A 23,015-nucleotide genomic window follows, 5' to 3' on the forward strand; every position below is an offset into this window, starting at 1 on the left:
AAGAAAAAAAACCTCAATGAATGAGCATTTTTAATCTAATTATCAGAGTACTCAATTATTTGACCCAAATATATATACATACCAGAATCTCTCGAGTGTGTCAGGTGAGGATATAATTTTTTTCTCCCCAGATATTATAGATTTAAAGTGATCTTTCTCCACCCTCCCAGTCATGACTCTGGGAGGCTGTGCCTGGGAATAGTGTGCAAGCAGAATAAAGAGAGAAGCAAAAATCCACCCACACTGCCTAGAATTGCTGCCTAAACTTTAATTAGAAAGCTTCATTTTCATGAATCATCATGGTGGCCTATACTTTCAGAGAAACTTTGCAATATATAAGTTTGTCTCTATCTCCTGTAAGGATCAGGAATGAGGATGACTCAGTGGAAGGAAAGAACTGAGGCCTGCAATCCATTCACTTCCTATGGAAGCCTGCATTTCTGGGGTGGTGGAAGAAAAGAGGGGAGGAGACTCTAGGTAAAGAAATTAACACTCTTGCTAGGCAGAAGAGACCTTGTCCCTGAAATGTTCTTAAGAGATGTCCCGGGCTAAGGATTACCTATGGTAAATAGAATCTAGGATCTTTGAGGTATGGTTGGCTTCCTGGAGTAGGTCATGGAAGCTATACGACTCCTTGACGCATACGATGGAGATGTCTTACAACTGCAATGCTCCCCTCTGTGTGTGGGATCCCACAAACCTCATGTAGAGACCTCATGTACTCTGGGCCACAGGAACATTTCTGATGTGGGAAGCTGCTTGATAAGCCAGACCTCTCTGTTTCAGCTGAGCCTTTTGATTGCCTGTATCCTTGTAATTATTTAGTAAAGCTTGGTATAGGTAAGAAGATCGCTCTGATTTGTAACTGTCTGATTTGATAATCTGATTCTGTATGTTAGCACACTCCACAACTCATCGCCCCTGAAAGAACAGAGGTAATCACTAATTGGGTTGTAAGGACTGTATGCAGTTTTATTTTATGCCATGCTTTGCTGCTTCTCTTGAAGCTCAGCCAGTTGGAGAAAAACATTATCAATTTGATTACTTGGTGCCTCGGAGTCTTCTTGCAGTTGGTCTCACTAGAATACTGATGCAAGCTAAATTTCCCAACGATGAATCACAGAATCAGAGGAGGAGGGGGGGCAGGTTGGAAGTCATCTGGTTGAATGCTCTACAGCCCAAGGAAGGCTCTACATGCCCTTGTTGTATGGTCACTGATCCTCTGCAAAAGGGCACATACCTAATACTACTTTCTGAGGATGCCCCTCCCTGCCTTTTGTCATTTTTTAGGAAGGGCCTTTAATAAATTGTGCCAAATTTCTCTCTTTGCAGTGTTGCCGACTGGTCCCGAGGCTATGCTTTACTGGACCATTCCGGAAAGCTCCTTTCGTTTCACTGTATGGCATCACCTCTACATGTGACTATTCTCCCTATCCTGATGCCCAGGCCAGTGGCACAGACAGGCTCAAAGTTGAGGAAAAGCCATACAGACAAGTGGGGAACAGAGTAAAAGTGGTAGTGCTTTCACATCAACCCCGACAGCACATGCACCAAGTACCCAAGTGTTACTGTGGTTCAAAAGGAAAAAAGTCCTCTTCCTTCCTCAAGCTTCACTGTTCTATAAAAATCAACATTCGGAATTTTTAGTTTTCCCTATTTGATGATGTTGTTGTTGAAAGAGATCAATGTGGGAAAGTTCAAAAGGCAGGTAGCCTCAAATTCTTGAAGAAGTAAATATGAACAAAAATGCACAAGGGTCTGAGAGTTTAATTTAGTTGGATAAAGTGGTTTACTGCTGTATCATAAGAAAAATCAAGACAGCATTGACTATTTTGGTATTGAAGAATGCTTTTAAATTCTGAAGCACAATAAAAATTTTAAATTGTGATACGAATTCAAAACTAATAGAAAAATGGGATAAAAAAAAAAACCCCACTAGAGTTGCAGGTTTGAATCCTTCAACATATTATGGTTGGTGACTGAGGAGACCCCATGTATTAAAAAGGCAACCCACTGAAGTGGGTATTTATGATATGATTGAATACCACCAAAGCAGAAAGCTATATTGCTCTAAATCTATAAGCAAGTGGCCTGTGCATGGCTCCTGTGATTTTTCAACTTTACTCCTTATTTTGAGCCATTAGTTCCTTACAACAACTTGACTTAGAACAATGGCCACCATTTGCTTAGGAATCACACACTGGCCTGAAGCAAATATATTTAGCAGGAAAACTGTGCTTCTACTGTTCTGTGCATTTCATCAGATTAATTGGCCATATAACAGTTTGCTATCACTAAAAGGCAAATGAAGAACTAATAAGACACGTCTGCCCAAAATAAAGATCGAACACACACAAAAAAACCCCCAAACTTGATTCTTCATAGTTCTTGAGCTATCAAATTCCTCTTTGAACAAAAGTCATCAGAAATGGGAAAGACAGCAGTACTATGTTAAGCTGTAAACCCGTATTAATAGATAAATGCATTGTTCCATATTTTGCATTTCCAGTCGCTACTTCGGTTCCACTAATGCACACTAAAACACTCATGGCTCCTTGTAGGAAAGAGTGGCAGTATGCTCATCATGAATTCAAAAAAGCAAGTCACTTCATGTCATTTGTCATTTCCTTCTTTTATTTCCACCTTGACCTCTGGGGAGTCCATACGAATGACATACCTGGCTACAGCTTCACTGTATACAAAACCAGCATCAGCTCGCTTTACGATTTCAAAACACAGATCTGCTCCATCCATACTGTGGAGAAATGTGAAAAAGAATGTAAGAGGAAATTCCAGGAAGAAAACACTGAAAATGAATACATTGTAATGAAGTTATTAGTTGGCTTACAGCTAATGATTCTAATAAGTTATTTAAATCTTTCTTTCAACGAAAAACAGACAAATTATAAAGGATGTTATAACCATACGAACACCGAAAATCTACATGGAAAGAAATACAAAGAACAAGCAAATGGTAGCATCAAATAACGTAAGGTGTAGAAAATTGACCATAAATTTCCTTTGAGTTATCGCAACAAAAAGTCTCAGAAAAGGGCAATGCTGGGGGTTGTGAGCATATTTTTGAGTCAAGTTCCAAAATTATCGGTACCTAGTCATGTCGTGTAATATTTTAAGAATCCAACAAGGATTCTAAAATATTTCACTATACTTATCACCACTAAAGAGAATTCAGGCTATATACTGTAGAGGGAAAAAAAGTAGCTAAATCATAATTTATTTTTGCTTACACTTCAATTACCAAAGTCAATTGCTACAAACATATTCTAACACACTGATGTGTTGGTGACGGAATGGTACTATCTTGCCCCAAACTTAAAAATGGTTCTCTATTTCTCAGATCAGTAAGGCCTCTTGTTGTGTCGGCCACACCTTGCCTCTTCCACCTATCCTATCTAGTGGCTCTTCAAGGATACCTCACTCTCTACGCAGGCTAGACTTATTACTATTCCCTGAACATACCGTTTCCTTTTTTGTCACATGCTTCTGCGCATATTGCTCTTCATATTCAAAACCTACCTTAATCCAAGGTCCCATTCCAATCCCACCCTTCCCAGAAAGCCCCCTCAGTGGATTACCAGCCACATTAAGGCTTTCATTTTCTTAAATTCTATAACAACCCTATATGCCCATATCATAGTATTTGGCACTTACACACGTTTAGCATTTATATACATGTATATGAAACTTTGCCAGATTATATCTATTAATGAAATTATTTAAATATTAATAGTTAGCCAACATCTTCATAATGCTTTCAGGCTTATGAAATGTTTTCAAATCCAGTATTTCATTCATTCACTTATTCAGGAGCTCACACTGCAGTATACCTGCTATAGGTATTACCCTGAAAAGATAGAGACTTCTAGAAGGAAAAGTAGAGAAACTATTCATTACTATTACTAATAATTACTAATTAGGCATTAGTAATAAATAATCATTACTAGTATTATTCACCAAGCATCATGGGAAACACTCCTTGTTATATCTCCATTCTTACAGTCACCCTATGACATCAGCATCCTTCTCATTCTCAAATAATTTGTCTAAGTAGACAAGTATGTGACAGGGACAGGATTCAAATCTGTATCTATATTCAATGCTCTTCCCATTATCCACAGCTACACCTGCTGGGTGTGCAAGGAGCAAATGCACATATTCAAGCTCAACAGTTCAATAATAGTGTAGAGCCCTAAAGAACGAGTATGTTTTATACTTTCAAAATACTCTCACCTGATACCCAGCAGAAGACTGAGCACACAGTAAATATTAATAGATAATTGACTATATTATTTAAAACTTGGTGTGGTTTTAGATAAATGAAAATACTGTCACGTTTATACAAGGCTTTACAACATTTGCCTGGTTTCCAATTCACAGCTAATGAACATTTTCCAATGTCAAATAAGATTCTTCTGCATAAAATGATCTTCATGATGGCTTAGTCTACTCTGAAGAATGGTGGTGACCATTTTCCACCATCAGAAATAAAGCCTGAATGAACATGGTCACACATCTTGTGAACAATCCTGATCACCTGTGAGAGTAAAAGTCCTATAAGCGGAGTTGTACTTGTCCTATAGGTCAAGGGGCACATACAATAACACTTCTGATACACTCCTGGCGAAAAGTTAACATAGTATTCCTGCCCCCACTAATTGTGGAAGTGTCCTTTCCTCTCCACCTCACCTCCACTATTCCTTTTGAATCTTTGCCAATCAGATAGGAGGGGAAAAAAGTTACAATTGCTTTAATTTGCATTTCCTTGATTACTAGAGGGTGAATACTTTTCATTTCTTTGTACTGGGGAGAGGAAAAAAAATCCTATTTTTAAAGCAGGCTGCAGTTTAAGCTGGTTGCTTGATCTAGGAGCACTAAAAGACCCCTGACAGTGATGGAATTATAGTTTTTGCTTAGGCGGTTTCCTTTTTAATTGTGAAATGTGAGGATGAGCACTGTTCAGCTCAGATGAGAGAAGAGTTAGGCAAAGGAGAGGTGAATTGATTGCATCGCCAAGCAGTAAGAGTCTGGGAGCCCTCCTGAGAGCTGGAGGAAGATTTTTTCGAGGGACCTGTAAGAGGGGAAAAAAGGAGTCTTAGGGGTAAGAAGGTAGTCAAGTAGTGAGAGGCCAATGCCTAAAGGAGGAACCAGTCAGTGAGAAACAACTGGAAATTACTTACTGCCCTGTAATATAATTACCAGCATGGATCAGCCCATTTTTTCCCCTGGTCATTCTCTGAAATACTGCTATTTGAAATGATAGTATCTACACATGCCCAGACACACGCAGTTTCAGGTTTCTACTCTTTCTCACTGACCCATCTATTCTTGTATCCAGTACCATACCATTTTTTTTTTACTGTAATGTTTTTTATTTTAATTTTTTTTAGGTGAGCTCCATGCCCAACACGGGGCTTGAACACATGACCCTGAGATCAAGAGTCACATGTTCTACTGACTGAGCCAGCCAGGAGCCCCTGTAATAGTGTATTTTAATATTTGGAAAAATAAGTCATTTCACTATTATTCTTCGTCAATATTTTCTTATGAATTTTTTCTCCCCGCTGAACTTTAAAATTAGTTTGTCAAATGCTAAACATTTTTAATATTTTGGTGGAGACAGTATTATATTTACATATTAACTTCTAAAAATTAACATTTTTCTCATATTCTCACCTATGAACATGATATGCTCTCTATTTCCTTTCATGTCTCTAAGTTGCAGTTTTAAGGTTTTCTTCATACTGGCTCCAAATATTGACTACTGGGGTTTTTCCCCAGGACACTTTTAGTTGCTCTTATAAATGGGATCTTTTTGGCCACTGTACGTTTTTTAATACAATGGTTCATAACCAGGGTACCAAACAAAATCACCTGTGTAACTTTTTAAAATACGCAGCCATGTTCTTTGAGGAGCTAGTCTGAAAGTCAGCCATCACTGTGAAAGAAATCTTCTATTAAGCTGTTTGATTAGTTATTTCTATCACTGATATTAAAGTAAAAGAGGCAATTCATCGGTTTTAAATTTTATGAGATACAGAGAAACTAAAAATACTATTTACACACATTTTACTCATCACTGAAATTTAAAATATACATATTCATAATATAATCCGGATATAACAACTTTGAACAAAAAGTCTGATGCCACAAACCTTTGAAAATTTTTATTTGATAATTCTTCTAATAACAAGTGTAAGGCTTCTTTTATTGCTTTTCTCTTTCCTTCCCATCTTAAGGTGTTTTAAGCCTTGGGCTGCAAAGCTTCAAAGACTGTGTTCTAAATCTCCTTGCTTGGTTATATTCTGAGGGAGTAAAATAAGAGGGAGAAGAAACCCTGCTTTAGAAGGGTATGGGGAATGCTTCTATCCTATATGTAGAGAGGTTTACTCTGACTTGTAAAAAGTGGTGGGATCATGAATGATCTTAGCTGTCCCTTCCTTTCGTCTGAGTTTTAAAAATTTTACAATAAACATGCATTACTTATGTAATTAAAAAAATATCCAAACAAATACGCCCAATAAAATAGATCACAGATCTAGGGGCACAATGTATGGCTGGTCGTATGTGGAAGAGATCAGAATATGCCACCCCAAAATATGCCACTTTGGCATAGGATGATTTTGAGCTGAAGGGAATCGAAAAACAGCAGGAACAGGAACAACAGGAAGAACTCTCTCCTCTCCTCCACTCTGCCTAAAAACAAGGTTTAAATGTCCCTTTGTAAAGGTGTTCCCCTCTCATGTACTAGGAAGACAACTACTCTGATCTGTACAACAAATTTTACTAAACAACTCTTATTTATCATACATTTCTTAGTCGCCTTCCCACAACTTACCTCCAACCTGAGACACCCAAACTCCCCCCTCTTCCCTTGTCTAGTCTCTTCATACTTTATTACTCTTTGTTAAAATGGTATATAAGTGTCTGGGTCTAACTACCTTTTTGTGGTTTTCACTTTTTTTCCTGCTGCCCTCCAACCCCACTGGTCCTGCCATGTACAGACAAAATAAATCTTTTCTCCTGTTAGTCTGGTGTTGGTCAGTTTAATTCACAGACCTAGTCACTTGACCTAAAGAGGGTAGAGAAAAGGTTTTTTCCTCTTCTACAATGTATTTTCGGTAAAAGCAGAAAAAGAGGGGGCTTATAGTATGCAGACTCACACTTGATTGTATGAAGAAGTGCTTCTCAACTTAACCGTGGTGAAGGACCAGTTTTTTCCCCCCTCAGGTATGTTATGAATTGGTCCTTTTATAAAATACAAAATTATATGCTATGATTTCACAGCAATGTCAAATTGCTCTAACAGCTTCTAAATGTTTGCTCTCAATTTCTGTACTTACCTCATTATAGACTGGTAACAGTTGGTAGATTGGAACCCATCTGCAAACTATTCTTTGAGGAACACTGTAAAGGCCAGACCAAATCTGAATTTTTCTGACCAGCATTTCCTCTGAAGGTGACAAAAACAACTACAGAACTGAATTAAATTAAAAAAATTTTTTTTAAAGCTTAAAGAATTAACAGTATAGTGAGTGAAAAACTATCTAGTGAGGACGGGGAAAGGTTTTGAGCTCAAAGAGGTGAGCAAGAGCTGCTTCTGCCTTTGGGGTAGGCAGCGGGCCCTGACGAGGCACCCATGAAAGGGGCGGGATGCATATTTGGGGAACTGAAGAATGGGGGAGGTAGACTGACAGGGTGAGATGTCAGATTGATAGGGTCCAACTGCTTTTGCGCTAGGGTGTTCTGAGAGGAGAGACAGAGCTATTCTTTTGGATTACCCCAGAGGAGCCTGCCAAGGGCTAAGGACATGATAAAACACCCCATGCTCTGTGCTGGGGTGATAAAGAGTAGTATTTTGCAAAGCGGGTTACAGAATATATTCTGGTATGTCTTATTAGTAGCATAGAAAAATCCCAATGTCTACCATGAAGTGAAAAGCTCCACTTAAAAACTTCAACAAGGATCAACAAATTATATATACATAAAAAAGTGACACCACAGATTTGAAAAAGCAAATAGGAATTTCTGAATGAAAAAAATCTAATGCCAAAATTAAGAACATAAGCAGATTAGGTAGTTGAAGAGAAAAATCAGTGAACCAGAAGATGTACTCAGACTGAAGCATAGAGAGACAAAACATGGAAAATATGAAAGTGAGGATAAGAAAGGATTAAAGTAAGAAGGTCAGCATCTATTTTTATTGAAGTTTCAAAAGTGAAAAGAAGGGCGCCTGGCTGGCTCACTTGGTGGAGCATGCGACTCTGGATCTCTAGGTTGTGAGTTCAAGCCCCACAATGGGTATAGAGATTACTAACAGATAAGCAGATAGATAAATATATAAAAAAAAAAAAAAGTGAAAAGAAAATAGAGCAGAAGCAATACTGAAAATATAATGTCTGTTAATAACCCAGAAATGGTTAAAGATCTCAATAAACACCAGGTAGTAAAGAAATCAATAGTTAGTCACATATCTGCAAAAACTACAGGAAACCAAAGAAAAATAGAAAACCTCAAAAACAGTAAAAGAAAAGAATGGACTATTAGACTGACGGCTGACTTCTCAATGGCAACAGTGGAAGCCAGAATACAGTAGAAAGGGATCTTAAATCAAATTAGCTGCCAACCTAATAAAATTCTCTTCTCATCAAAAAACCCCTTAAAGAATAAAGGTGAAAAAATTTCTTTCAGATAAGCAAAGAAACCAAGAGAACTTGCCAGCAGCATACCTATCCCTAAAGGAAATACAAAAGAATATTCCTCAGGTAGAAGGAAAAATGAAGTCAAATGAAAACTCAGAGATGCAGTGAGGCATGAAAAATGGAAAATGTGGTAACTATGTAAGTGAATCTAAATGAACAATGATTATACAAAACAACTATTTTCTCATTTTCTCTTGAGAGAGAGAGACCATATAACAAAATAACTATTCTGAGAGAGAGAGAGAGAGAGAGAGAGAGAGTGAGAAAGAGATTGATCTTAAATAAAAATACTTGACAACAATAACATATAGGTCAGGAGGCATACTGTAATTTCTAGGACAACCACTAAGTTCTCTAACTTTTTGATGTCAGGACTCTTTTCTACTTACAGATTATTGAGAACCCCAAACCGATTGTGTTTGTGTAAGTTTTGTCTATCAATATTTGCCACATTAAAAATTAAAATCCGGAAATGTAAAAAACATTTATTTTAAAATGACAATAAACCCATTACATGTTAACAGAAATAATATTTTTTCATGAAAAAGAGTATCTATTCTAAAATAAAAATTTAGTGAGAAGAGTGGAACTGTTTGATACTTTGCAAATCGTTTTTGATTTCTGGTTTAAGAGAAGACAGCTAGATTCTCATATTTGCTTCTACATTCAATCTGTTACAATATGTTATTTGTTTGAAGAAAATCTGGCCTCACACAGATATATAATTGGAAGAAGGAGTTATATTTTAATAGCCTTTGCAGATATGTGAGAATATTCTTCTTTGATACTGCACCCAAGACTCAAAAAGTGGTAGTTTGTTTCTTTCTTTTTAAGATTTATTTGAGAGAGAGAGAGAGAGCACACATGCACGAATGTGGGGGGGAGTGTGGGGAGAGGCAGATGGAGAAGGAGAAGCAGGCTCCTTGCTCAGCCTGACATGGGGCTTGATCCCAGGGCCCTGGGATCATGACCTGAACTGAAGGCAGATGCTTAACCAACTGAACCACCCGGGCACCCCAAAAAGTGGTAGTTTCCTAAAGGTAAACTGCAATGTGGATTCTGAAACCATGTCAATGAACTTTTGGTACTGTGTTAATTATAATCCATTGTTCTGTCTTGTTCTTTGAGTGGATCTTTTACCTGTGCATGACTCTGTAACATCACACATTAGTCATCTGAGAAATACTGGTCCACTGAGTTATGCAGATTTTCTAAATATTGACACATTTCATTACATGGTATAAAAAAATCCATATTCATTCGTATCACCATTGATTACATTAGAAACATTAAGTCCTGGGAAGCTGATAAGCTCGTGGTGGCAGGTACAAGTTTTCCAAAATTATAATTTTCCAAATTATAATTTTCACTTGAAAATTTGAATTTCATCATTGGTGACAAATACTGTGAGTGGTTTCCCTTGAAGCAGGAGGCTCACTTCATTTTTGAGTAAATGTATGCTACATACCCAAGTTTGAGTAACCGTGGTTTGTTTGTTAGTCATTCTTTCAAGTAAAAATGTGACATATGCACGAAACTCTAGTTCAGCTTACAACTCGAGAAAGCACACAAGCGCTTTTCTGAGAACCAATGAAATTTTAAGGCTTGTAAGCACTCAGAGTATGATTCCTAATCACAATAATCACAATGAGTTATGTTAGAAATAAATTAACACAGTAACTAGGAAATCCCCCAAATGCTTACTTGGAAGTTGAGAAGTGTATGCTAAATAAACCTATGAATCAGAAGAGAAATCAAATTGAAAATTAGAAAATATTTCTAACAATGATAATGATAAAAGTACATCTAAAAATTGTGCAGGATTGAGGCATTACATTTCAAGATTGGCATGCTGCCATCATTAGACCCACAAATATATAGAAATAGCAGAGAGGAGGAGGTGGGGCATAGATCCAATCTTCCAGTAGGAGAAGCTAGCCACACACACACACACACACGCCTCGGCGTTGGAGAAACTTTTCCTGAATCAAGCAGTCCACTGCTGATGGAAAAATACATCAATACAACCTTTCTGCCCGGCAATTTTACAGTGCTTGACAAAACCCTTAAAAATGGCCATGTCTGTTGACCCAATAATTTCCTTCCAAGGGAAATAATCAGGGATATTTCCCAAGTTTTAATGCCAGGGGCTTATGATAGCTATGTATAATAGGGAGAAGTATGAAACAATATGAATAAATGTCTAATAATAGGAGGATTGTTAAATTGTGGTAAATCCACAGGGCAGAATATTATGCTGCCATTAAAATGATGCTGTAGAAGTGTATTTATTAACATAGAAAGATGTTCACAATATATTAAGATGTGTAAACATATATATATATGCATATATATGTTTGCAGATGCACTGATAAATTTTTGGATATCAATAGGGTGTTAAAGAGCAGGTAGATAGTCAAAATTTTTTGTTTTATCCTTTACTTAAAAAAAAAAAAAAAGAACAGGTATTACCATTTTTGGCATACTAAAAACAGCTCTAAATGTTAAAAAAACAAAAATGCAAAAATACCCCTCGAGAATGCAGCTAAAACAGTATGTTTTTAAACTTTAAATTATTGAAATGTAACAGAAATATTACAAATACTGATGTAAAATATTAGAAAATAAGAAAGCTAAAGTGACATTCTATCAGGATAAAGTTTTTAAAAGAACAGTAAAGTAAATCCAATGAAAGTAGAAGGAAATAATGAGCAGAAATTAATGAAGGAAAAAAGAAATTAATGAAGAAAAAATAAACAATACAGAGCAAGAGCAAAGTAAAAAATAGGTTCTTTGAAAAGATTAATGAAACTGAACTGGAAATTCCCCAACGTTTGGAAATTGAACAATATACTTTTATTATACAGATCTCAGGATAAATCATTAGAAAATAAGGAAATATCTTAAGCTGAATAACAAAAATAAACACATCAAAACTTGTAAAATGCAGGTAAAGTGGTGCTTAGAGGGAAATTTACTGCTGTAAATACATATATTAGGAAAGAAGACTGAAAATTTATGAACCTAGGCTCCATCTGCATAAGCTATATAAAGATCAAATTAAACTCAAATTAGAAGGAAATAAGAATAGACATTAATGAAATGGAAAACAAACATATTAGAGGGATTAGCAAAAGCTAAAAGTTGCTCCCTATGAAATGATCAATCTTTGGCAAGACTGATTAAAAAAAAGAAAGAGAAGACACAGATAGCCGCCAATATTAAGAATGAAAAAGGAGATATTTCATATCCTGCAGACATTAAAAAGATGACACTGAAACTTTATGCCACAGATTTGAAAATTCATATGAAATTGACAAATTTCCCAGAAAAATAAAACTCATCAAAGTGAACACAAAAATAATTAGGAAACGTGAATAATTCTTTACTGATTAACGGAATTGAATCAGTAATTAAAAACCTTCTGGCATAGAAAACTCTAGGCTTAGATGGCATTTCTGACAAGTTCTACTGAACATTTGGAGGAGAAATAAAATGAATAAGAAGCAGAAACAGTCTCTAATTCATTTTATGAAGCTAGCTTAACCTAGATACTAAAACCGTTAAGGAAAGCATGACAAAATTAGAGGACAATCTCACTAGTGCACATAGATGCAAATAACCCAAACAAAACAGCAGCAAATCAAACCCAGCAATACATAAAAATTATATCAGGACCAAGTTGGATTTATCAGAGGAATGCAAAACTGTTTTAACATTGGGAATTCAATTAATATAATTCTGAACACGGAGACTGACTAAAGAAGAAAAAATTAGGATAATCTCAACAAACGCCAAAAATTTAATAAAATTATATATTTAAGCTTTATGAAACTCTTAGATCAAGAATAAGATGAAAATGCCCACTCCAAAAACGTATATTCACCACTACCCTGGAGGTCCCAGGCAGTGCAGTAAGGGCAAGATAAAGAAATAAAATCTGTAAGAATTGAAAGAGAAGAAACAAACTGTCATTATTTGCAGATGGCATAAACTGCACATATAGAATATCCAAAATAATCTAAGGTAAAATTAGAATTGATCAGAATTTAGCAAAATTATTCTCATACATCAAAAGAAAAAATTTAAAATTTGGGGATAAATTTTTTTAAGAATGTAGAAATAAATCTAATAAAAAAATTTTTTTTTAAGAATGTTTTTTAAGAGGGGCACCTGGATGGCTCAGTCGTTAAGCATCTGCCTTCAGCTCAGGTCATGATTCCAGAGTCCTGGGATCGAGCCCCACATCGGGCTCCCTGCTCGGCGGGAAGCCTGCTTCTCTCTCTCCCACTCCCCCTGCTTGTGTTCCCTCTCTCGCTGTGTCTCCCTCTGTCAAATAAATAAAATCTTTAAAAAAAAAAAAAAAAAAAAGAATGTTTTTTAAGAATATAGAAATAAATCTAATAAAAAGATGTATAAGACCTGAAGGGAGAAAAGTATGATATTTATTAAGAGAAATTAAACAACTAAAATAAATGGAGAGAAAGTTATCCTTTTCATAGACTGGAAGATTCAATACTGTAAACAGCCACTCTTTCCCGAATTGAAGCAAAAATTCAACGGAATTCCAATCAAAATCCTAGGTGGTTTTGTGGAAACTGTCAAGCAGAATCTAAAATGTATATGGTACTGTAAAAGGACAAAAAGATGCAAGATATTTTGGGAGAATAAGGTGGGAAGATTGGCTCTACCTGATTTCAAAATTTCACAATGTAAGGCTTAGTAATTAAGACTATGCTATTGACAGTAGGACAAACAGGACAGTAGAACATAACAGAGAGCCTAGAAACAGATCCATACATATATGGATGCTTGATTTATAACAAAAAGGTGACTGGAGTTTTGGGCAAGGATACTCTCTTCAAGTAAGTGTGTGCTCCCGTGGTCATGTGGACCAGGAAGTCATGTGCCTGGATGTTCACAGCAGACCTGTTCACAATAGGCACCAAGTGTCAACAATCCAAATGTCCATCAGTAGTAGAATGGATGAAGCATTGGTATATTCATACAACAGAATACTACACAGCAATGAAAAGAAATTACCTACAGGTACACAAAAGAATTTGGCTGAATCCTAAAGATAAAACACTGAGTGAAAGAAGCTGACAAAGAAGAACACAAACTGTATGATTTCTTTTACATATGGTTCAAAAACAGAAATAATCTTATTTTGTTGTAATAAATAAAGCTAGCACTTACTTACTGAGTGCTTACTATGTGACAGGCATTTTCTAAGTGCTTTACATGCATAAATTCATTTAATGGTTATGAGAAGTCTCTGCGATAGGTGTTATTACTACCCCTATTTTACTTACGAGAAAACTGAGAAACAGCAAAGTTTAAGTAACTTGCCCAAGAGATCATACAGTTATTAAGTGGCCAAGCCAGGATTCAAACATGGGCAGTTTGGTGATAGAATCCATGCATTGTCCCTGCAAAAATGCTCAGGTTACAAAGAGGGAAGCTTCAAACTTCTGCTCAAGGCTCTGAGTTACTTAATGGAAAAAAAGGGATTACAGCTAAGTAGGTAAAGTCATAGTACAAGGGAGGGCTCTGTATAACAAATTCATTTTCATGCCTGTTATGAGGGCCCCATGCTCCAGAATCACCTAGGGAGATCTTCAAAACGCAGAGCCTCCATCCCCATTGTCCCCGATTGATACATGTATGAGTGCTGTACTATTGATATGGTTTAAATGAATTCTCTATATTTAATAAGTTTGCCAATAAATGCTTTAATCCTAGCATATACAAATCAATCTCTATTGATTAGGGAAAAAAAAGAACTTTAATTCTCCTTTATTTTCTCCTAATTCGGGGCTTTACTTGTGGTACTGTCTTGATGTCTTCACAAATGTCCTGTAACCACCACCTTTTCCCAATACTTTGGCTTTCTTTATGCCTCTGCTAGGGATGACGTCTTTCCACTTCTCCACCTGTCTCTCTCCTACACTGACACTGATGCCCTTCGCCAACTTTGTACAAGCCTGCACGCCTGCCCGTTGCAGCTCCCAATGGTTTCCTCCACTGATCTTCTAGGGACCTATGAATCTGTGCCTCTCTAGGGTCATTTAGACCTATACCATCAGTTATTATTTATTTCACGGAGAGGCACCTGTGTGGTCTGCCCAACTGTACTATGAGCAACTTGAGGGCATAAACAGGTCTTTCGTGGTCAGCATAACATCCCACATATTGATGAGTATTTACAAATATTTGTTGGTGGTAAATTCATTTCTGCAAGACAGAGGAGGTATGCACACTTGACCTTTCTTTACCCTTTCCTTACTCTGAACTACTCCATTTTGGGGAAGGAGTTAGTTACAACAGTGCATATTAGAGTTTCAATGGAAGGGAAGGGTACATCTCTGAGGGATTCAGACGGGGAGCAAGCAGCCTCTAAGATGGGTCCCAAAGACAACTCAGGGGAAGAGGAAGAAGAGGAGAATGGGAGCGAGAGGGTGGGGACTGCAAGGTAATTAAGAGGGCAACAGCTCAAGGCGTTTCTTCTGACAAGCCAACAACAGTAAGGCCTGGAGCACTAGGAAATGAGTCAACATGTTAGGTGGGTTTGGGGTAGATTGTGAGAATATTTAAGCGACTATAATTTGAGCTCAGCTGAGCTTTCCCCTCTCACCTCTACTGTAAACTGTATACAATCAATTTCCTGCAGTATGAACTTGGGCAGGGACCAGAGAAGGTACTGACACAGGATTGTTAACTTTGTTATGTAAGTAGATAGAAACCTTCATCTTCTCAATGGGGAAAGGGGATGGTTCACCGTAACAAGAATTGCTTAATAAAGCAAATGCTGATATATTGTGAAAGGCATTAAAATGACTGAGCATATCCCCATACGCCTATGTACCAAGTGTATTTCTTTTGGTGGGAACTGACCACTTCTGTCCTTGCCTGTTTGTATATGAAGCTTAATATCATCTCTTCCAATCGCAGTGAGCTCTCCTTGTCGATGTTCAGTAAAATGGAACCCTTTTATGTCAATATTAAAGCAAATTAATTTTCCAGTTTTTTTTTTCAATTTTAAATCTGTTGATGTTTTCCTTTGTGAATCCCAGTCCTCTGAAGTTGTAAAAGCTCTCCAAAGATCTGTTAAATAATTTCATTTTTTGCTAGCCTTCCTATGATCTGTGGTTTTCTTTTTTGGAGAGGGGGTCGAATCTAAATTGACTTCCGAATTGCTAATTAGTTTTCTCAACACTATTTAAAAAAAAAAAATCCTTCTTTTCCCTAGTGTATTTACTGCACTTGAGCGTCCGTCCTGCTGAGGAGGAATGTCTGGTGCTGCCCGGCTGGCAAGCAGTGTTTCCTGGCCTGTATCATTCTAGGTGGATCCGCTGGCGAGTGTGGCTTACGGTAGTTCTGGGGCTCCGAAAGTTTCTTAGTAGCACCTAAGAAGAAGACTCCCAGATTAGCTAATGTCTGAAGGGGATTTCTCATCGCTCATGGAGGGAATGAGCGTGCTAAGGTGGTCTTCAAGTGAGAGTGTGGAGACACAAGGAGACAGAGCAAAGGAAAGGAAAGGTCATTGACAGGGAAGGCGGAGCACATCAAACCAACCCCGCCACCTCACGACTTTGCTGGGGACCAGTCGGGTACAGCTTCAAAGCTATTTGGGCCCACATGCCACAGGAGGCCTCCCTCCGTCTAGGCTCACCCTTATCACTTGCAGGGCCTGAGGCAGGTGTACACGTGTGAGCCCATGGCTCCATACACCTAAATGTTCAAAGTTAGACGACAAACTTACTAACTGCTAAATACGTTCTAAGCTTTGACCTTGACAAATACAGATTCATAAGGACCTGGATGGTTAGGTTCTAGTAGGAATTGTTGGGGTCCTTGGAATTCTTCTCCACGAACAACATGGCATCTTGGGGTATCTGGCCCCTGGTATCTTTTTTTGCCACTCCCAGCTCCATGCCTCACCTTACAGCCTTCTTCGGCCAGGGCTGATATCCCAAGGTACAAAGAGCTGCCAGTCTAAGCGCAGATTTTAGAGACCATGGACTCCCCTGATAGCGGGGTCATCTTCTGCCACTTCTCTACTGATTCGGGTATCTTAATGCTGGGTCAGTTACGGCTCTGAGTTACAAGAAACAGAAACCAATTGTGGCTGATTTAAGGAGCATGGGAGTGGATTAATGGGACCCTGGATTGCTCAGAGTGCTAGGGAGGCCTGTCAAAACCAAGACTGTGCTTGCACAGACACAAAGCCCTGAACTGATGTGATGAAGGCACCACAGCAGCTGATCTCCACCAGCAGCAAGAGCTTGCACCGCTGGCCTGTTAATGGCAGATGTTGGAAGCCGTCCCGACTGTCACTGCTATGACTAGCCCAGTAATCATCCCTGCTGTCACCTGAGAGTGCCACATGGTCCCTGTTTGTCACTAGCTATTATATCCTGGGGGGCTGTGTCTGACTCATGAAACCTACGTCGTATGCCCATATCTTAACTGCCAAGGAGAGCAAGTGTCTGGCATTATAGCTTCTATAGCAGAAGGTGGGCTCTGTCCCCCATCAAGACTCTTAAGATGGGTGATTCTCCAAATACTGGAAGAGGGTTCAGATGTTGGACAGCCAAAAACAATGAGAAATGTCCCCTTATGGGTTCTGTTTGCAAGCCTACCTTTAACTGCCCGGGAGACCTCGATCATGCCACTTAACCTTTCTGGGTTGACAATGACTCCTCAGTAAAATGATGAGCTTTGGTTTGTAATCTCTAAGGTCTCTTGATATCCCATAGAACTCTGATTCTTTGAAAACAGACTGGCTTGAAAGAATTTGCTACTTCTAAAATTAAAACGCAGTCTAAGGTACTGTTTATCAAATTTTAGAAAGTGTTGTTTTAATGCCTGTCTAGACATCAAAGGTTGATTTGTCACCATTTCCAGGGTCCTAAATTTACCACTCTTTTCTTTTTGCCAGACCTTTCTCCTATCCAGTGGCTTCAAGGACCAACCAAGATCTCCTGACCCCTAATCAATGTTGCTTGACAATGGCGCCTCCTAGTGGATGAAGAAACTCCACCTACAAGAGAGAGCAAATGCTCTTAAGATAGGAGGAGCCACAGATGTCTGGATTAGTTGTTTATGTTAACCTGTCTCTGTACGGTTTTCTGAAATTCCCAGAAAAGGCAGGCAGGCAGTTGGGAACAACCCCTGTTCTGTTACTAAGGAGGAACTTTACTGTTAGCCCTCAGTGTTCTCGCTAATCTTCACAGCTGAACACCCACCTCCCCAACCTCCAACATACATATACTCATTCATTCATTCATTTTCTTTCTCATGCATGTGTGCGTACACACACACACACACACACACACACTTTCTCTTTCAGTTAAGGCTCTGAAAGAAAAGAAAAAAAAAAGGAGGGGAAGGGGCCTCCAGACAGAATCATGATGAGTCACATTAGGGAATTTTAGAACTGAAAATTTAATGAAAAGACTTGCTTTAGGTCAGTAACTAATGGCAGTTGGGACTAGAATCTCAGCTTCTTGATTCTTGGCCCCCTGTATTAACTCCATGTTTTCTGCTCATCTTTCTGAAGGAGGTGGTTATACTTTTCCCTTCCCCTAACATGGACTTACATGCATCGTTGAGAGCATAATGATAGGCTATTACTTCAAGGGGCTTTTTTAATTACTGCAAATCCTCACAAGTGAAGGGAATCTCTCCTGTGCTTTCTTTTCAACTGACCAGGAGACAGGGTTTCACGGTGCTAGGTAGGAACTAACTTTCCAAGCTAGCATTGTTTTTGTTGTCAACTCAAGGCCTACAGAGCTCACCTAAGACGTTGGTTACTGTGTGGCCCCAGTAATGTCTGCACAGGGCAAAGCATCCAAAGGTCAAGAGGTCCTTGAACTCTCTTTTCTACCCTCCCCTCCCCCCTGCAAATCTGTTAACTTCATTAATTCTAAAAAAATAGTTACTGCTGCAAATACCTTACATGTAGTTTTTTATCTACTGGATGTATTAGTTCAGCTTGTTTAAACATGTTTTGCTCTTTTTTTTTTTTTAAAGTTTCTTAGACCTTGATCTAGTCCTAACTTACCTTTGCAAGTAAGAGCTGGGGAAGTATCCCCGCCACTCAAAACCAACTCAATCCTAATCTTCACATCAGTTTACTTTCGGTCCTGCATAAGTTCTTATAACTCTGGTGTGGGTGACTATCTACATATGAGTCTTCTGAAGTCTTTCTAGTTCTTCTTTTGGCCTCTTCTCTATAGAAATACAGTTCTCTCTCTTGTTCCTCAAAGCCTTGTCTTCATTCAGAGGCAGGGTCCTCAGTGCAGACCCTGCCACCCCGACAGGAAAGCTGTTGGCCCAGAGGAGGCAGCACACCTTCAAAAGATCGAGACGGGAAGCTCACAGTATGTTCCTTCTGGCCTTTTGTGGAATTCAAAGATTCAGGGTCATTCTTGGACAGTTCTTCTTCTGACTTGGTTCTCTGTTTCTGCCTCGCAGAACACCTAAAGAACTGTAAATAATCATGCCAGACTCTGATGTGGTTGGTCTTGGAGATGAGAAAGGGGGGCTAATTTGGAAAATGATCTCATCTTGAATAACCAGACCACAGAGTAAAAAAAATAATCACACGGTTAATTACTGATTTTCTGTTTTCATTTTACTGCCATTTGCACTCTGAAATCAAACTAGCTGGTCTAATTCTTACTTCTAGGCAAGTTCCAAGCTAACATGAAAATGTTAATGTTGGTACTTATAAAACTACAGATGTATAGATATAAATGAAAAGAGGCATAAGAGGCATAAGAATGGGTATCTGCCCAAGATTGGATTGCTCCAACTCAGCAAAAAAAATGGAACCATTACTGTGTCCTCATGAGAAGATTCCATCTGCCCATGAATTATTTCTAAGTTTCAAATGTGACAAGAAAAAAATAGGGAGTTCTTGAATGTTTAAATAACATCATGGCCAATTTGCAAACAGCAACAAAACTCTGCATGTGGACAAATAAAAGTCAGCAGTTAACTAGACTGATCCTTTGAGTATTACAGGAAGACACAGATACCCAAATTTATTATCCTCATAGACAAGGATTTTCACATTAGTCACCCCTCTGGGATAAGATCCTGAAGGTTCCTGTTAAATGCAGAGATGTTAACAGCTAATAGCAAAGATTTACTGAGCATTTAACTGCACACCAAGTGCTATCTTAAGTGCTTTACATGTAATAACTTATTTAATCCTCATAGCAACACAAGGAGACAGGTACTATTTTGCAGATGAGGAAATTGAGGCTTAAGACAAAGGTCACATAACTTGTCCAAGGTCATATGGTTAGAAAGTAGCAGAGCCAGGATTTGAACCTAAGCAACCTGGCTCCAGAATCCTGAGCTCTTAACTTCTAATCCTGAGGCTCGACAATAAATAGAATTTATGACAATGAAGGTGATGGTTGAGACTTTCTAGAGCTTTGATTATCAAAGTACTTTCACATTTCATTTTGTTCTCACAAGTTGGTAGGTTGAAACTGAGGTGCCAAGCGTTGAGGTGGGCCCTGTCCTGATGGTAATGACCCCTCAACTCCATCTCTAGCCCAGATTCTTCTCCTGGGGGCCTTACTCTTACGGGCAGCTGTGTACTGGCCACCTACAGGCAGGTGTCCCACAATCACCACACACTCAAATGATCCAAAAGTTAATTAGTAATTTTCTTCCCCAAACCTTCTTTTTATCTGAAGGGAATAGTCTTTCTTCAACTTGTGGAAGTTTGGGGCTGTTAGCTGAGTAAGGCCTCTCCTCTTCATCATTCCTTCTGTGTTCTACAGAATTCCCGTTTATGTATATTGGATATTCTCGATATGGCCTACAGGAGTCTTAGCTTCTCTTTCATACTTATCATCTCGAACTGTGCTTTGTTCTATACTCGTTCCTCAATACGGTCTTTCAACTTAGCCATACTGATTCCCAAGACAGACACACAGTGCACACACATGCTCTCTTAAGGTTTTACAACATTTACGAAATAGAACAAACAGCCTCTTGTTCTGTGGATGTTACCCCTTCCTTTTATCTTTTTGAGGACTTTGAAGTCCCTTTCAGATTCTTCTATTATTTCCATTTCCTTTAGACCCAATTTCCTATCTGTTGAGTTTGTTTCAGGATGTTTTTCCTTGTGTGCTTTGAAATTTTCATTTGAACATTAATCTTAAATGGGGGTTTCTTGGGTTATTTTTTTTTTCCTTCTGTCCCCCTTTAGCTAGCTACCTAGCCTTCTATGGTGGCTACAGCTTTTCTCAGTCACTGTTTGAGGCTGAGGGGCTCTGTCCCACCCCTGGATTTCATGCAGTGAGCCAGACTCCAGTTCCCTTCCCTCGGGAGCCCTTGGTCCCTATTACAATGAAGAAGTTGAACTCCAAATCCCATCTTGCCTGGCATTATTTATGGACCCTCTATTACATTTTTCATACCGAGTCTAAAGGGTCTCTCTAATGCACAAATCTGATTATATTATTGCCTTGGTAAAATTACTTCGATGTCTCCATCACCTATAGAATAAAATTTAAAGTCCAGTCAAACATCACCTCCTCAGAAATGGCTCCTGTGAACACCCTGTCTTCATCACTTTCTATCCCTGACCTGGTCCTTGTTATTCACAGCCCTCTCATCACTACTTGCTATTGTTACTGCATTTTTATTTGTCAGTGTGTCTCTTCCACTAGAATCTAAGTTTCATGTAGGCATGGACTTTGAATTACTCACGGTTAAATCCTAAGCACCTAGAACAGTGTCTGGCACATTGTAGATATTCAATAAATACTTGTGAATGGATGAATTAAAATCTTTAACAAGGCATCGAAAGCCCTAGATGTGGGGTGCCTGGCTGGCTCAGTCGGAAAAGCATGTGACTTTTAATCTCGGGGTCGTGAGTTCGAGCCCCACATTGGATACAGAGATGACTTAAATTAACAAACAAACAAACAAAAAAACCAAAACACAGCCCTAGATGTATCAGTGCAAGGAGGAGTGAGGGCACTAGAGTCAAACAGCCTAGGATGGAATCCTGGCTGCAGCATAGCAGCTTTGTGACCTTGAACAAGTCACCACCTCCTAAGCTGCAGTTTTCTCATCTATAAAATGGGCATAGTGCCTAATTTTAGTGGGTTGTTGAGAGGAAGTGAGAGATAATCCAAAAGTATAAAATGTAGGATGTAGTTATATCACTGGTGGTTTTTATTGTTTTCTTTCTTAAAAGTTCATGAGGCTTCTGTATCTTGACATCTTTAATACTTTCATCTAGTTTCACCCCTGCCATTACCACTTGGTCATCCTTCAAGTCTCAGTATTCCTCCTCTATGAAGGCCCTCTCCCTTCCTTCCTCTCTCCCTCCCTTCTCATTGTAATTGTTTCCATGTCTATCCATCTCTGTCCTGTGCTTCTAGCTATGTCTCACAGGTAGTAGACATTAAGGGACAAAATTACTAAATGGATAAAGTTGGTGGCAGAGTTAGGACAACAGTACAGGCCTCTCCACTTGTCCTGTAACATTTCACTCACTCTCTCCCTCACTAAGGAGATGAGCTACCACGTAGAGGTACCAAATGGGAGCAAAGAGATATGGAGAGATAGCAAAGAGGGAGCACGTCTAAGAACTGAGCCAGAATGGGAGCTCTGCCTAGCAGGAGTGTGGGACACCGGCTGAGGAATAAGGGAGTTTAGTGAAGGATGAAATGAAGATGTGCCCAAACTTCATTTCCCCGCAATATTGTTCTTGATATAGTCTCTTTACCTGGCTTCTCTGACACCTTGCTGTCATGATCTTCCTTCCATCTCTTCAGCTGTTCCTTCTCTGTCTTATTTGTTAGCTATTCCTCCTGTTCTGCAACCTTTCAAATTTGGGAGACCCTCCGTCCTCAAGTCCTATTTTCTTCTCCCTGTCTCTATACTATCCTAACCCATCTACACAGTGACTATCCCCAAGCCTCTAGATCTCTTTCTGTGCTCCTAATCCACATATTCCACTTCGTCTTTAGCAATTTCACTCAGATGTCTCACAGAAACTTCCAACTCAACATGTCCAAAATGTATTTCACCATTTAATTCCAGGCACCATCATATATCAGGTGCTCAAGCCAGCGACCAGAGTCAAATTTGTCTCCTGCTTCCTTACTTCCTTTATCCAATCATCAAATCCTGTCCATTCTAATTCCTAAATATCTTCAGGTTCCATTCATTCTCTTTCATCTCTATTGACACTCATCTATCCTAGCCATCAATGTTCATGAGAGATCACTGTAATGGTCTCCTAATTCTCCC

At 38.7% G+C, this 23,015-nt stretch overlaps 1 protein-coding gene across 13 annotated transcripts in view; it reads right to left on the reverse strand.

The window, feature by feature from the left end:
• The window catches only part of CASK (calcium/calmodulin dependent serine protein kinase), a 346,895-nt gene that overhangs the window by 185,124 nt on the left and 138,756 nt on the right, over positions 1-23,015 (reverse strand). For all 13 annotated transcript variants that reach the window (XM_032426584.1, XM_032426582.1, XM_032426577.1 and 10 more), the window contains exon 4: positions 2,678-2,755. In XM_032426584.1, coding sequence (XP_032282475.1) covers positions 2,678-2,755 — 78 coding nt within the window. The remainder of the gene's footprint in view (positions 1-2,677; positions 2,756-23,015) is intronic.

This window comes from Phoca vitulina, unplaced genomic scaffold, assembly GCF_004348235.1.
Source record: "Phoca vitulina isolate PV1807 unplaced genomic scaffold, GSC_HSeal_1.0 scaffold35, whole genome shotgun sequence".
Lineage (NCBI taxonomy): Eukaryota > Metazoa > Chordata > Mammalia > Carnivora > Phocidae > Phoca > Phoca vitulina.